Source organism: Vicia villosa, linkage group LG1 (assembly GCF_029867415.1).
Source record: "Vicia villosa cultivar HV-30 ecotype Madison, WI linkage group LG1, Vvil1.0, whole genome shotgun sequence".
Taxonomy (NCBI): domain Eukaryota; kingdom Viridiplantae; phylum Streptophyta; class Magnoliopsida; order Fabales; family Fabaceae; genus Vicia; species Vicia villosa.
The window spans coordinates 7,270,797-7,287,003 of NC_081180.1; the positions used below are offsets into that span (position 1 = coordinate 7,270,797).

Below are 16,207 nucleotides of genomic sequence, written 5' to 3' on the forward strand. Positions count from 1 at the left end.
AAATTCTTACGTAAATGCATATATGACAATATTCCGTAAATGCATCTACGGAACAAAACAACTTTAAAACAAAAAAGATGCTTCCGGAGGTACATCTACCAGAGACAATTTGCATTAAAGTGGTGTGAAAAACTATTCTTTTAAAAATTGTTCTGATTGATTTTCTTTATTATATACGAAATCAAATATGTGTTTGGAAACAAAGTTAACCACCGCCACCTCAGGTTTTACCCTTTTTTCATTAGGAGTGTACATGAGTTGAGTTGGATTGGATTTGGCCTAACCCGTTATCCAACCTGTTTAAACTTCAATGAGTTGAGTTCGCCGTCCAACCCGCAATTGCATTATCAAAACCAACCCAAACCGACCCATTTATTTATGGGTTGTGTTGGGTTCGTGAGTTGTGTTTCAAATTAAAAAATAATATATTTTTTTCAATTTAAAAATATTGTAACACAATTCAGTACATTTATACTCACTTCTCACACACAAAATGGATGAAGATATCATATAATATCTAATAATATTCAGCAACATGACATAACACTAGATAATAATATAAAATTCTACAAGACACATTATTTATATAAAATACATAAGTTGAAAATGATACAAGAAAAATTAAAAACAACATTTAATTTTATAATTACGTAAACTCATTAATTTAGTAATATTATTGGTGGAGAATAATTTTTTTTTGAAAGAATTTTGGTTAGTATTGAGATAATAATTTTATATTTCTATTTAAAATAATAATAAAAATAAGAAATACTAATGTAACATCAATAAATTGGGTTAACGGGTCGCAGGTTGCAAAACTCAAACCCGATATCCGAACCAACACTATATAAATTGTTGCGGGTTGAGTTGGATATACCCATAAATATACAGATTCGGATAATTTATGAATTGGTTTGGTTTGGGTTAACGGGTTCGTGGGTCAACCCGCACCCATGAACCCCCATACTTTTCACCGTGATTTTTCAAAATCCAAACTTGCATGTTTCCGGTTTTACTAATTGAACCGTCCGGCCCGGTTTATGAACACTGCCCACCCTTTCTTCTCTTACCCCACTCAGGCCTCAGCTGAAACTATACACTAAAACCCTAACCTTGTAAAAAAAAATACCAAACCCCTAAACCCTAACTAACTGCATCTCCGCCACACCATTCCATGAAGGGTAAGGGGAAGAAATCGACAACGCCTCAATCCAGGGAGGCGAAGAAATCGACGGAAATGGACCAAAAAGACGAGGAAATTGAGAATCAGCAGGAAGCACCAGTTCCATCCGATTCCGAAGAAGACTCTGATTATGAGGTACTCCATCTTCAAATTTATACTGTATTCTCTTACTTATGCTAGAATCACACTCTATTCTGGTTGTTGCAGTATTCTGGAGATAGTGACTACGACGAGGACTCTTCAGAATCATTGGATTCTCAATCTGAATCTGCTGGTTCTGGTGAATTAGAAGAAGATGATAATGATAACTCCGGTGATTCAGAGGATGTAGAATCTCAAGATGAGGTCCGTTACTCTTTTCTCATTCACATACTACTGTATTAGCTAAAACTATGAGTACTTTATTGTTCTCCTTTTTCTATTAATATGCTTAAAGGAAATTATTGCAGGGTGTTGTTAACTCGGACGGTGGAAGTGAGGGCTCTGATCTTCATCAGGGAGGAGTAGTTGAGAGTGATTCATCAGAGGATGAGGTATTCATTGTCATCATCACCATTTGCTGTAATTGGTTGCCATTTCTATTTCGGAGCTGAATTTGATTACTTTGTCTTTCCTTTCTCGTAGGTGGCTCCCCGAAATACCATTGGAGATGTTACTTTGAAGTGGTATGCCGATGAACCCCATATTGGATATGACATTACGGGAAAGAAGATTAAGAAGAAAGAAAGGGCAGACAAATTGGATTCCTTTCTTAAAAGTGTTGATGATTCTAAGAATTGGTTAGTTTCATATTTCTACTTACATCAACTTGCTCTCTAGAATACATCGTTGATTTGGTTTTATTCTTTGATTTCTTAGGCGGAAGATCTATGATGAGTACAATGATGAGGTAGTAGAGCTCACAAAAGATGAAATCAAGATGGTGCGCAGACTAATCAAGAATGGGGCACCACATCCCGACTTTGATCCATATCCGGTAAGTAACTTTCATTCTCATTTTTTAGCTCTTTATACTATCAAGTTTGAAACACATTTAGCATGCATAATTCCTTAATTTCATATCTCCTTTGTAACGTGCAGGCTTATGTTGATTGGTTCAAATGGGATGATGCCAAATTTCCAATGTCTAACGCACCAGAACCCAAACGAAGGTTTATTCCTTCAAAGTGGGAAGCTAAGAAGGTAATTGTCCGTCCCTTCATTTAATTTTTGCACAACCATAAAAGAAGTCAACTGGATGGAGATTATCATGGTTGGCCAACGAAAGCAAATTGATTTCTCTCATCAATAATCTATTTCCATGATTCTACAGGTTGTTCAGTATGTAAGAGCAATCCGCAAGGGATTAATAACTTTCGACAAACCAAAGGAAGTTGATGGTCCATTTCTCTTGTGGGAAGATGATTCTGGTTTGACTGAAAAATCAAATCATTTGACATACATTCCTGCACCAAAGCAGAAATTACCTGGTATTGAATGTGACTTTAATTTTGGAATTCAATATAATATTAATTTTTCCTTTGATTTGAGGTACATTTAGTGTTAATAACTTCAATTTGCTTCTCAGGCCATGATGAATCATATAATCCTCCTTTAGAGTATATTCCAACCCAAGAAGAGATTAATTCATATCAGTTGATGTTTGAAGAAGACCGCCCTAAGTTTATTCCAAAAAGGTATTGAGCTTCAAGGGTAAACATTTTTCGCTCCCTTTCATACAGTTGAACTAACAAATATTAATTGCCAGCTTTGCATCCATGAGAAGCATCCCTGCCTACGAGAATGCCATGAAGGAAGCTTTTGAACGCTGTTTAGACTTGTACTTGTGCCCCCGAATTCGAAAAAAACGTGTGAGTGAATACTTGTATCATAGGACTTTTGCTGTTTTTTTTTTTTGCCACTCAAATGCTATAATTTAATACTTTGCTTTAATTACATTAGTATTGTGTGTGTTTTGTAAATGGCATAATTAATTTATATTTTGTTTTTCTCCTTTGTTCCAGCTTAATATTGATCCTGAATCTTTAAAGCCAAAGCTTCCAAGTAAAAAGGATCTCAAACCTTACCCCGTTACATGCTATATTGAATTTAAAGGCCATGAAGGTGCAGTGACGTCAATTTCGATTGAAGCTTCAGGGCAGTGGATGGCTTCAGGTATGGATGTTGGTAACCTATTTTGGTTTCAATTACAAGATGATTGATGTGTGTATCCTCACTTTCTCGATGTTTGCATAGGTTCAAGTGATGGAACGGTCCGTGTCTGGGAGGTTGAAACAGGCCGATGTTTGAGACGGTGGGAGGTTGGCGAAGCTGTGAGCTGTGTTGCATGGAATCCTCTGTCCGATTTTCATATTTTGGCAGTCTCTGCGTAAGTCTCATTTCATTGACTACAATTTGTAGTTTTTTGTTTATAAAATCTACCAGTTTTCCTCTTTAACATACACATGGCTTGATTCTGAACATAAATGATTCTATCTGCCATTTAGGGGACAAGATGTACTTCTTCTTAACACTTGCTTGGGTGATGAAGAAGAACAGAAAAGGATTAAGGAGCTTCTCTCTGCAGAACCACCAAAAACATCAGATGACACTGGTCAGTGTTGTTGTTACTCTTTTTCTTTGGATGTAACATAAAAGTTGATCTAATATAAGGCTCTAAGATGTCCCAACTCCCACGTAAGCATATGTTTGGAGTATTCCTCTTGGTATAAGAAAGAATTCCAAAACTGGACAGACTTGAATTAACAAAGGAATGATTTCATTGAAAGATGGAGTAAGGATAAAAGATTAAAGATGATAGGATAGAATAGGAGAGAACCTCTCCTCAAGGGCTTGTGTTTCTTCTTCACACTAGAGAATACTCTATTCACAATTACTAATGTTCAAAGATACTCTCTGACCTCTGTTTTCTCCTTTTTATATACACAAACTCTCTACAACCATCTCAACTAACTAACTTCAACAAAACCTCTTAACTACTCTAATTTGCCTTTAGTCTATAATCCTAACTAACAGCATATATGGCCCCAACTAAACTTTAATTTTGAAAAAATACCGGCCAGTTAAGAATTTAAAGCTAACCGGCCACTGTGGAAGGACATTGACTTCATATTTGTTGGAACTCTTATGATATTTGATGTCTTCATGCTAGTTTGTTTTGTTGTTTCCTAACTACGCTTGTGATTGCAGGCGCAAAAGCACCTAGTGTAAGCTGGGTTAAAGATGATGAACATGAGGGTATAAGGTTAAAGCATTTAAAGGTATTTCCATGTCTCTATTTCTAGTTTGGTTTGCTTGTTGATAAACATTTAAAGGTATTTAACATTAGTGGATGTGTTCATGCAGGCTGTTACTGCTGTGGAATGGCATCGGAAAGGGGACTACTTTTCAACAGTGATGCCAAAAGATATCCTTTTTAAGTGACGTGTCAGCTTTAGCTTATATATATATACCTGTAGGGTTTATTAGTTGATAACAATAGTTATGTATTTCTAAGCAAGGATACTTGTTTATACAATAGTATTCTTACATCCATTTTTTCTGTTGAAAGGATAATAATACACATCAAGGCTCACATACGTATCATTGCACATGTATGTTACCGCGTCATACCTTACTGACAATCTTTATCTCTTTCAACACAGCACGAACCATCACTGACTTTTGACACATTAACTTCAATCACCATGAAGAGAAACATACATGGGGTGTTATTTCCATGTCATTCTGTTGATGCCTGTGTTGTGTGTGTGAATAGTTTATTCACAGACCTTGTAGAAATAGTGTATTAAACTGATCGGTTACCAACTTTAGCCGTTTTATTTTTTATCTTAAGGAAAGTTTAAGAGGTATAAATTATTATATTTAAGATTGACTCATTATTTCCTTAACATATTCTTTACGCGAGTCAAGATCAGTTCTCATACACCAGTTGTCCAAGAAAGCTACACAAAAACTTCCATTCAAGTTACGTGGAATTGCTGTTAGATCAACCTTCCATCCATCCCGTTCTATCTTCTTTATTTGTACACAAAAGAGTGTTCGTGTGTATGATTTATTGAAGTCCAAACTCATAAAAAAGCTTGATACCGGCCTCAAAGAAGCCTCGTCTATTTCAGTCCATCCTGGAGGTATCAATATTAGTTATGAAGAAATAAAATTGTTATCAGTTTTCTTGTCACAAATGCAGTAAATCGTTCATCACGTTTTTCTGTACACATGACATGCAGGTGATAATTTAATTGTGGGGAGCAAAGAAGGGAAGCTTTGTTGGTTTGACATGGACCTTTCGTCTAAACCATATAAAATTCTTAAGTAAGTATTTTCTTGTAGTTTATTGAAAATTATATTAAAACTCATGACGTTCTTTTGTGCCAGTCGCCATAGTGGTTTCCTGCACCCATACAGAGATTATATTATATCGTGTGTGCTATAGATCTTTGAGTGTTTGAAGTTGCTTTAAGGCAGAAACCTTTACAAAATTTATGCAAGATTTACGTGTGAGAAAGTTGTAGTAAAGTTTGACCTTTTAATTGTTGTCATTTGCCAAATTTTCTGGGTATATGCATGCTCAGCAGGCATCAATGTAATGAATGTCAATTTTTTGTTGATCTTTCATCATCGTTACAATTTTTTATTTTAAAAATCTACGTGCTGGTTTAGTTTATGCTTTTATTTTCTATTTTTATCCTTAATTACACAATTGTTTCCTTTTTTGCGCTGCTTCTGTTTCCACAGTTTTGTATAAGAAACCGTGTTTTTTTATTAGTTCATGTACAAACATTTGGAAAAAGGAGGAATCAAATGCTATGTAGTTCTCCTTTTGCCATTGTAGAGTCTAGGGAATGATTTATATCTATTGTATTTAGCCTTACTTGCATAATAAAAAGGCTCATCCATTATTCAACTTGAACCCCTGATCTTTCAGCAGAAGGTCACACAATTGGAACTAACCGATTATTGAAAATGAAAAGGTGTCGTATTTGTAATAATTTCATGTCATTGCAGGTGTCATCCAAAAGATATCAACAATGTGGTTTTTCATCGTTCATATCCCTTGTTTGCAACATGTTCAGATGATGGCACTGCATATGTTTTTCACGGAATGGTTTATTCTGATCTCAATCAAAATCCTCTTATTGTTCCTTTGGAAATTCTACGGGGCCATGCAAATTCAAATGGGAGAGGTGAGACTTCTGTTTGTGTTTTTGTTATCTTGGTTGAGACTTTGCAAATTGTCTGTTATTTAGAGTTTCTCTTCTTTATGAGTCTTGGGAAAACATATCGTGGTTGGAGATGAGTGTTGACTGTTGACTAAAGTTGAGATTCAATTTTGTGCAAAAAAAATTAAGTAGATGAGTTTCTTTTAACTACAAAATCAGTGCTGGATAGTCTTGTCTGCAGAGCATGTGATGCTACCTACTGCTCTGGTGGGTTGTTGTATAGATGATTCATTCATTACCATATTCAAATAATAGAATCAAGGAAAAATCCTCTGCAGATGGTTGTAGGACATGCAGTAAAATACCATCATAGAATACACAACGATAACATGTTTCTCTTGATCTTGCAAGGTTTAAAGCCATAAGTTCATGTATGATATATTGTGTTCTCTTCAATTTTATGCTCCGCAATACATCTTCCACTGACATGCTAACATTTGTACAGTGGTTAAGTTAGAGTTTAGACTTTGCTGTATGGGCTGACAAGATCTTTACATGTTTGATAAACCAACCAGAAGTATTTATGTTTGATGTATTGTGTCATCTTCAATTTTATTTTCCACAATACATTTTGTTTTATGTACACCATAACATTTGTACAAGGCATTCTTTTATTTCACCTTTTGGTTGTATGCATTGCAGGGATATTGGACTGTAAATTTCACCCCAGACAACCGTGGTTATTTACCGCCGGCGCTGATAAGTTGATCAAACTTTACTGTCACCACTAAGTCATGTTCTGCCAAACTCATGCATGATAGAATGACTATCTCCAGTTTTGTTCTCCAATTTTAAACAGAAAAGCTACTCCCCCAAATGAGCGGGTTTCACACTCTATATTGTCTGTTTTAAGGAACTTACTTGAATTTGTATTCTACACTTGTCTTTTTTAATCTTATGTTGAAATGTCAGGAATTTGTACTCCCACAATTAGGCATATCAAAGTAACGTTACGGATTTCATTTCCTGTATAACAAGACTGGCAAATTATTTGAATTAATTCATTGGTTCATGAAAAAAACAACAAACAATTCGAAAAATAAAGTTACACAACATTTAGTTTTTTAAAGTTGACATTAACTAAAAAATGTAACTTTTTAAAATTAGGTAATGTCATTTGAAATTGCTAAATCAGTTAAAATTAAGTTCATTTTAATTTTTACTTAGATTGAAGTTTGTATCTATTAATGTGAAATTGAATGATTTTGTGAGTAAAAATTTGGTTCTGAACAACTTTTTGTATATATGGCGAGGTATAATAAATAAAATTTATAGCAATTAATGTGACAGATAATGTATAGGAATTAAGTTGGTTTTACATATCAATAGGCGCATTTATTGTTTTTTCTCTCTCCTTTTTGCTTGTTGTCAAGTTGTGTTTTTTGTGTGGCTATGTTTATTTATTTTTTATAACATTTATTCTCCACTATTGAATGGTGTTAATTACTGTAATTTATTTTGTCTTGAAAAAAGTAAAATATATGAAGGTTATAAAATTGTTAGAATCAGTTAAATCTGAGTGGCACTTGATAATTCTTTCTAAAGGAAAAATATGGATTGAGAAAATAAAAAATGTGATAGAAACAACTAAGTTATGCAAACCTCATTTTTTGACAAATATGACTAGTGTACAATGTACATCTCATTGATCACATTCAATCAGTGAAACAATATTGTTATTGTAATTAAAAAAAAAAATCAATTTCATATTTAATTTTTTATATAAGAGTTAAAGATGAAAAACGTAATTTTTTTCTCAACATAATTATTTAAAACACAAAGTGAATTACAATCAAGGGAAAATACTTAGATGGACACAGCTATACCACCTGAATTTACACACAACCAATCACATTTTTTTATTAATTAAATAATAAAACTAAAATTATCTCTCTCCTCCATTATCACAACCACCCTCCATGTTGGCAATTAAAAACGAAATTAAATTTTAAATAAATTTAAATTCTCTCCCTTCTTATTGATTGTGCCTAAATATATGGATTTAGGTTCGTGTCCATGCAAAAATCACTCACAATCAAGAGTTACCAACGAAGTTATAATACATTGTTTATTTCTTATTTTGGTACAAGATATTATTTAATTATTATCCATATTGTCTACTTTAATATCTTTGAAGTAACTAGTAACTAACCCGTGCGTGTGCACGGGTTCTGGTATGTGACGCGCATTTCTTTCAGATATATATTTTTTAATAGAAAAATGTCTGGTACCAGTTAAAAAATAATAATTGAATGTATAGAAATATGTCTGGTACCCGTGAAAAAATAATAATTGAATGTATAGAAAAGTGTCTGGTACCTGTGAAAACCAATTCGTTTTAAATGTAAATTTTTTATTAGAAAAATATCTGGTATTTGTGAAAAAAATAATAATTGAATGTATAGAAAAATATATGGTACCTGTAAAAAAAATAATAATTGAATGCGTAGAAAAAATTTCTATACCTGTGAAAAAAATAATATGTGAATGTTTAGAAAAATGTTTGGTACCCGTAAAAAAATATTAATTAAATGTTTAAAAAAATATCTGGTACTCGTGAAAAAGTAATAATTGAATGTATAGAAAAATATCTAGTACCCGTGAAAATAATAATAATTGAATGTTTAGAAAAAAAAATTCATACCTGTAAAAAATAATAATTGAATATATAGAAAAATGTTCAATACCCGTGAAAAAATAATAATTGAATGTTTAGAAAAACGTCTGGTACCCGTGAAAAATAATAATTTTAATATATAGAAAAATGTCTGATACCCGTAAAAAAAATAATTAGATGTATAGAAAAATGTCTGGTACCCGTGAAACTGAAATAAATTGGATAACTGTTGAGTCTTATCTACTAATGTTTTTTAAAATCTAAAAATATAAAAAAAAAGTTAAATTTAAAAATAAACAATTTTTTAGTTGGTTTATAAAAAATAAATTATAGTTTTATTCTTAAATTTAAAAATTAAATTTTTTAGTTGGTTTATAAAAAAAATTAAATTTAAAAATAAACAATTTTTAGTTGGTTTATAAAAAATAAATCACAAAAGCTTTTTATATGATTTTGGAGAAATGATGAAAAGTATAAAACAATGTGCCCCTTTTTCCTGCAGGTACGCAACATTGGAAGCAATTCCCAACATGGTGTGTAAAGCATGGACATTTGGATGGGAAAAGCAATGAGTTATGCATAGGGTAAAGAAGTTATCGGAAACCGTGATGGTTTGTGACCGATGGTAGGTAAGTAGTATTTGTTTTATGGATAAAGTGTGAAATATGACACGATGGTTTTGATTATGACTTGAAAACCTTAAATTTATTTGCTGAAAAACAATTGTTGTTCATCTATATTAATGTGAGCCAAGTATTGATAGTTATGTAAGACATATGCATCTATTTTAACCAAGCGTGGTAGTGGATGGTAAGCACATCATGTGGGGATTTGTATTAACTTTCAAGTTGATAACTTATAGTTCTGTTTATTTACCAACTGTTAACAAACATTGTTCCTCTGTCATAAAAGGTTCAATTATGTGGCACCTCAAATTAGAGCCATGAAAAGAAGCATTTCATAATAGATATACATACCTGCAATTTGAATCAAGACAACATCTAAAATGCAATTAAGAATAAACATGAACACTGGTTATCATCAAAAAATTAAACATTCTAAACATTATATATACCACAAAGTAATTATGAGAGTTTATCCTTATGACAAATTCTACTTTTGTAACTGGAAACCAGCATCCCCCTGTGGAGTCTTGCATTCAAATAACCTGGGCAGGAATTCTAGAACCAATGCAGAAAAGGAAGTTATGAAAGTCTCCAGAAATAGCATCAACCAAAGTAGCAAGAGGATTGTTGGCACCACCATGAAAAAGCTTAGAAAGAAAAGCATAAAAGAACATGTTGGCTATGAAAAAAGAAAACTTCACAATCTCAGCAAGATAGGAATGAGAAAAGCTCATGTTTTTTATTACGAATGATTTTAGAAGAACACCAGAGCATACCCACATGAAAGATAGAGCAAAATCTGATACAAGCAACTTTTTTCTTCCCACGGTGACACTACCACCGCCTCCCTACTTTATCTTGCTGGTGCATGCTATGATTTGAAGTCTGAGACTGCTGATTTGAAAGAGTATGTTGTTGAAGTTGCTGCTGTTGTGCACTGATGCTCCACTGTTGTTGATGCTGCTGTTGTAGCAGAGCCATTTTCAAGTACATATACAAAAATAAAAAACTTTCAAAAGATGCAAATTATGAATTGTTGCTTGAACAACAGGACTACATTTATTCAAGCATTGAAGAGCTTTTCTACAATTAGGATCCAGCATCTCACATCTTAGACACTGGTTTGAAGGGCTGAGTAAAGCTCAACCTAAATTCAAGTATGGTATCAAAGGCTATCCTATATATGCATTGAACCACTCGCTATCGGACCAGTTTTTATAGTTAAGTTAGATCAAAAGAAACTTTAAGAGAATTATTGGCAGCACAGAGCGAAGAGCTATACAAACCTGGCATGGAGGCCCCCATTAATGAAATCAACTTGCCCGGGTAACGGTAAACTATTAAATCCTTATCATCAAGCTTAGAGGCCAATTCTGCAGCCTCGACTGTTGAGATACATTAATTTATATCACCATATTTCTCCACTCTATTACGTAAAATCAAATATTTGTGAGTAATAACAAAGGTTGACGATGAAGAACAAATATCAGATCTATAATAATTAGTTCAAATCCTGCACTTTCTACAAAAGAAAGTTAATAACGAAACCTAATTTGAAAATGTCATACATAAACCTTTTCGAATCGGACCACCACCACACTCGTCGTCGGGAACCCATTTCCACCACCACCACACTAATCGTCGGTAACCCGTTGATGCCGCTACAGATCTGAATGTCAAAACATAAAAACCGATACAAATCAGAAATACATACAAAACCACAGACACAATAATGTCTAACTACTCAACAAAAAACCGATACAAATCGAAGAAATTTCATAAACAAAAAGTGACGGATCTGCAAATCCTAAGCCATGAAAGTGTCAGATCTGGAAACCCTAAGACATGAAAGTGTTCGAAACTATTGTAAATACGGTGGCTGCAGGAAGGTGAGATATTGAGAAGATGTGATATTTAGAATATGAGATTTGGAGTCTGTAGAAGATGAATGGCAGTTTGGTGAGAAATGAGGAGGGAGGAAAGCGGAAGTAGAAGGTAATAGACAGACTAACTTTTGAGAGGCATGGGAAAGAGTAGTCTGCAATGATAAGACAGATTGAGTAAAGCAAACAGTAACTTTGGGTTTCCAAGGAAGATTAAAAACGAAATGGGATTTGGCTTGCAAGAAAGATGGGTTAGTGGAAGAAAGCATAGAAAGAGTAGAAAGAGCAAGGAAATGCAAAGACAGCATCCACGTGGCGCAACAGATTTGCAAAGGAGCATTCTGGTACTTTCCAGAACATCAAACTTTCTTATATTGTAGATGACTAGCTATAGAGAAAACAGACACTAATTTATTTTTGGGTTAAATAAGTTTTTAGTCCCTGTAAATATGGCACTTTCCAGTTTTAGTCCCTACAAAAATTTCCTTCGAACTTTGGTCCCTGTAAGTTTTTCCGTCCCCATTAAGAGTCCCTCCCGTTAAATTCCACTAACGGAGGGTGACGTGTAACGCATACGTGGATATTATTTCTTTCTGATTTGCCAGCGTGGAAATGATAAGGGTTAAATCTCTTAAACAAAATCTCACCCACAGATTAAGTCTTTCTTTTTCACTCAAGCTCTCCTCTTTTCAACTGCAAACCCTAGATAACACTTCTCTCTTCCAACTTCCATCGTGGTCCCAACAACCCAGACAAGAAGAATCTTTGTGGTCCTAATACGAAGCATCTTGTGGTCCCAAAACGAAGCATCTTGTGGTCCCAAAACGAAGCATATTGGAGCTGAGTCGTTCGTTCTCTTTTGCGTGGACCAGGTATGTGAATGGTTCATCTTTCTTAGACTTTTTGCTATTTTCTAATCATAGTGGTTGTTAAACAAACATTAACTACTATAGGACAAAGATTTTGATTATTTAGTCGTATCTGTTGAGTACAGCATATGTACTTTATCTGTCGTTTTTTGTTGCCCTAGTTAGAAAATGAATTAAGTATTGTGTTTCCCTAGTTAGAAAATGAATTAAGTATTGTGTTGACCTAACAGGAAATGTCTAAGTTTAAAGTTATTTTCTACACAAGGGGCAAGTTTGTAAAAGACCCTGAACTGAAATACGATGGTGGGGACATGTATGCTTTTAGTGGTCAAGATAGTGACTATTGGTCTTTCTTTGAGGCCTGTGATTTAGTTAAGAGTATTGACCCTGAATTTGATGTTGAGATGGTTAAGATGTGGTGGAAACATGAAGCAGGATCATTTGAAGCTGATTTAAATCCATTCAGAGATGATGGAGATTCTGCTGAGTTGGCTGCTTATGCTGTTGGTCATGGAGCTGAAGTTGAGATATATTGTGAGCCAAAACCAGATGAAGGAGAGCTGACTTTTATGGAATCTGTTAGGCAAAAAGGGAAGGGTAAGGCTTGTGCATCAGAGAAGGAACCATTACATGAATGCAGTGGAGATTCAAGTGATGAGAGTATCAAGGATGTACACTTTGATGACAGTGAGGAAGAAAGGATGAATGGGTTTGAAGATGACTTTGAGGAACTAGTGGGTGTAGGTAAAACTAGTGAAGTCAGGAGTCCACCTGTTACAAACAATGCTGTCCCTAATGAAACAGACAATAACATATTTATTACAGATGAGATGGGCAAGGCACATGTAATTGAGGAGGAATACATGACAGATGAATTGGACAGTGGAGCTGATGATGATAGTGGTGATGACAGACCATGTGTTATAAGGTTCAATGCAGAAGAATCTTTCACAAAAGATTTTGTTTTTAAAGTTGGAATGGAGTTTCGTTCACTTAAGCAGTTTAAAGATGCTATACTAGAGCACAATGTTCTTAATGGGAGGGAAGTTAAGTTTGTAAAGAATGATGCCAATAGATGTAGGGTAGTATGTAAGGATAAGGAGAAGTGTGATTACACTGTGCTATGTAGTAGAGTCCTAACATCCACTACTTTTAGGATTAAAACCTTGTATTCTAAGCACAAGTGTGGAAGACAGTTCTTTAATAGATGTGCTAAAGCTGATTGGGTGGCTAAGGTCATTGTTGATGGGTTGAAGAACAACACAAAGATGAAGTTGAATGATGTGGTGGCAGATGTTAGGCTTAGATATGCAACAGAAATTCCAGGTTGTAGGGCATTCAAGGCAAGGCAGATTGCTAGACAGATTGTGGAAGGGGACTCTAGTCAGCAATTCAACCTCCTTTGGTCTTATGGTGCTGAGTTAAGAAGGGCATCCCCAGGGAATACATTCAAACTCAATACAACATGTGCTGGTGAAGGGTTAAATCCAAGATTTGAGAAGTGTTATATGTGTTTTGATGGGACTAAGATGGCATTAAAAAAAGCATGTAGACCTTTCATTGGATTGGATGGATGTCACTTGAAGCATAAATATGGTGGAATTCTGCTCATTGCTGTAGGAAGAGATCCAAATGATCAGTACTTGCCAATTGCATTTGCAGTTGTAGAAAATGAATCAAAGGACACTTGGAGCTGGTTCATGAAGTTGTTGTTGGAAGATATTGGTGATGGAAGATGGTGTTTTATCTCTGACCAGCAAAAGGTACAATATTTATGTTGTTTACTTAAAATACAAAGTATTTATGTTATACAATATTTACTTAAAAGTATTTGTATTTGTTTCAGGGTCTGGTCAATGTGTTTGATGAGGAGTATCCTTCCTTTGAGCATAGATTCTGTTTAAGGCATCTTTATGCTAACTTCAAAAAGAAGTTTGGTGGAGGGACATTGTTTAGGGATCTAATGATGGCTGCTGCTAAGGCAACTTATTATGAGGTGTAACACCCCTTTTATACCCCAAAATAAATAAGCATACAATCAGAGAATAAGCATGTATATAACAAAAGGGCGTCACATCGATGTTTTCAAAAACTAAAAGCCTTTAAAAACCGACAGCATTTACTTACAATATATGATACACCTGGTCATTTCAAATAACACTTCTCAATTAATCATACTTTATCCAGAATATGCATTCACAGCGGAAACTACTAAATACTCATGTGTTTCATAAAATGATCCATATCCCATACCATGATCAAGTCTCAATAATCATATCAACATAACTTAAAACATAATTCAGAATGTTTGGCTTAAGAGTCTATCAAACAACAAGTAGTAACATAACAGGTTCTCAAATCAACATAATACATAACCGAATAGAAACATGAGTTCAAATAACTAGTCTACCCAGTGTTACATGACCAGAGCATCGACTCACTACCTAATCTCCAAATAACTCGGAAGAAACTCCGACTAAGATCACACGCGAGCTACTAACTCCAGAACCTGCATGTCGCCAAACGAGGGCAACATTAAAACAGAAGGGTGAGAATACGAACCATTATGAAGAAAGTATAATAAGATACAATGGTTAAATAAACAATTATAGGAATACATTACACCTTGCCTAATCATGTAAATTGATACAAATCAATATAATTACATACATTAAACGTACAACAAGTATAAGAGTATAATATCTCAATACTATATTCTCAATTATGCACATAGCCATAATTATCACATATTCCCGCATTTAACCAATTACGTATTCAAACATCACCCATTCTCAATTATCAACTAATACAAATATCACCACAACACCAAGTGTACATAATCAATTACCAAACTCATACACATAGCATTACGACATCAATGCACATAAGCAATTGTTCACTCGTACACTTATCACAATAACATAATGCACATAATCAATTATCACAATCATGCACATATCATGACAACATAATGCACATAATCAACTATCACATAACTCTAATGTGACTCAATGAAACATGTGACACTATGCATGTGGTACCAATGTGAAATTCTAAGTTTCACCGGCCTCCGATTCATATCTCTAGAATCTAAGCCACACTTCCGATCCGGACAAGACCAAAGTCCACCAATTGTAAACATATAGTTTACGGCTTCCGATTCACTCTAGAATCCAAGCCCGCTTGTGTTTCAAAGCAAATCCACCTGTGTTTCAAGGCACACTATGATATGAATGTATGTACAATATCACAAATATATGCAATTAAGATCATCGCTACCATCTTAACTTTCCGCATATCACAATAATTCAACTCTATGAATTATCCACCAATTGTACACAACATTCACAACACCCACATATCATTCACATATAAAAGGCCAATTAATCAATTCCGATTCACAAAATCCAATTAATACTAGTATCCATACTATCTCATGTCAATTCACATTTATCACATATATATGAATATACACATTATCAAAACAACATCATTGGCATGACAATATATTATTCTCAACAAAAATATTCGAGCCAAAAAAACCTAATTACAGACAATTCTCAAAGTACCGTAATTTACTGATAAACCGAATAAGTTATCCAAGTCCAAACATAATCTGATTAAATAGACTCATCGCAATTAACTCCATTATTAGATTAACCAATTAATATCAAACTATATTAATTTAATTCACTTTTATTTCTATTCCATTTCTACTTTCTAGCAATCTATTGCTCAAGACCATTTTTATTGAAAAGAATATCGCGCTAGCTTTCTAACGCTTCGAACGGTACTCAAAACGGATTC

General features: G+C 34.1%; 2 protein-coding genes across 2 annotated transcripts; both read left to right on the forward strand.

Annotated features, from left to right (window-relative positions):
* The first annotated feature begins 1,045 nt into the window (after window positions 1–1,045).
* On the forward strand, window positions 1,046–7,367 carry LOC131627635 (ribosome biogenesis protein BOP1 homolog). The gene is made up of 18 exons (XM_058898474.1): window positions 1,046–1,318; window positions 1,391–1,528; window positions 1,633–1,716; window positions 1,808–1,962; window positions 2,042–2,159; window positions 2,264–2,365; window positions 2,496–2,652; window positions 2,751–2,859; window positions 2,931–3,033; window positions 3,187–3,337; window positions 3,419–3,551; window positions 3,670–3,776; window positions 4,373–4,443; window positions 4,529–4,589; window positions 5,086–5,313; window positions 5,413–5,497; window positions 6,191–6,369; window positions 7,048–7,367. The coding sequence occupies exons 1-18, from the start codon at window positions 1,175–1,177 to the stop codon at window positions 7,134–7,136; spliced, it is 2,214 nt and encodes a 737-aa protein (XP_058754457.1). The 5' UTR covers window positions 1,046–1,174; the 3' UTR covers window positions 7,137–7,367.
* Window positions 7,368–11,755: 4,388 nt separating this feature from the next.
* LOC131635499 (uncharacterized) lies at window positions 11,756–14,402 on the forward strand. The gene is made up of 3 exons (XM_058906411.1): window positions 11,756–11,875; window positions 12,631–14,163; window positions 14,247–14,402. The coding sequence occupies exons 1-3, from the start codon at window positions 11,756–11,758 to the stop codon at window positions 14,400–14,402; spliced, it is 1,809 nt and encodes a 602-aa protein (XP_058762394.1).
* The last annotated feature ends 1,805 nt before the right edge of the window (window positions 14,403–16,207 follow it).

Bases quoted from the DNA above. Each gene is read 5' to 3' on its own strand.
- LOC131627635 (XM_058898474.1), top strand. From the start codon at position 1,175: ATGAAGGGTAAGGGGAAGAAATCGACAACGCCTCAATCCAGGGAGGCG. The intron at 3,338-3,418 runs GTATGGATGTTG...ATGTTTGCATAG, and splicing joins AGGGCAGTGGATGGCTTCAG to GTTCAAGTGATGGAACGGTC. The intron at 4,590-5,085 runs ATATCCTTTTTA...CATATTCTTTAC, and splicing joins TTCAACAGTGATGCCAAAAG to GCGAGTCAAGATCAGTTCTC.
- LOC131635499 (XM_058906411.1), top strand. From the start codon at position 11,756: ATGGGATTTGGCTTGCAAGAAAGATGGGTTAGTGGAAGAAAGCATAGA. The intron at 11,876-12,630 runs GTACTTTCCAGA...TTGACCTAACAG, and splicing joins ATTTGCAAAGGAGCATTCTG to GAAATGTCTAAGTTTAAAGT. The intron at 14,164-14,246 runs GTACAATATTTA...TATTTGTTTCAG, and splicing joins TTATCTCTGACCAGCAAAAG to GGTCTGGTCAATGTGTTTGA.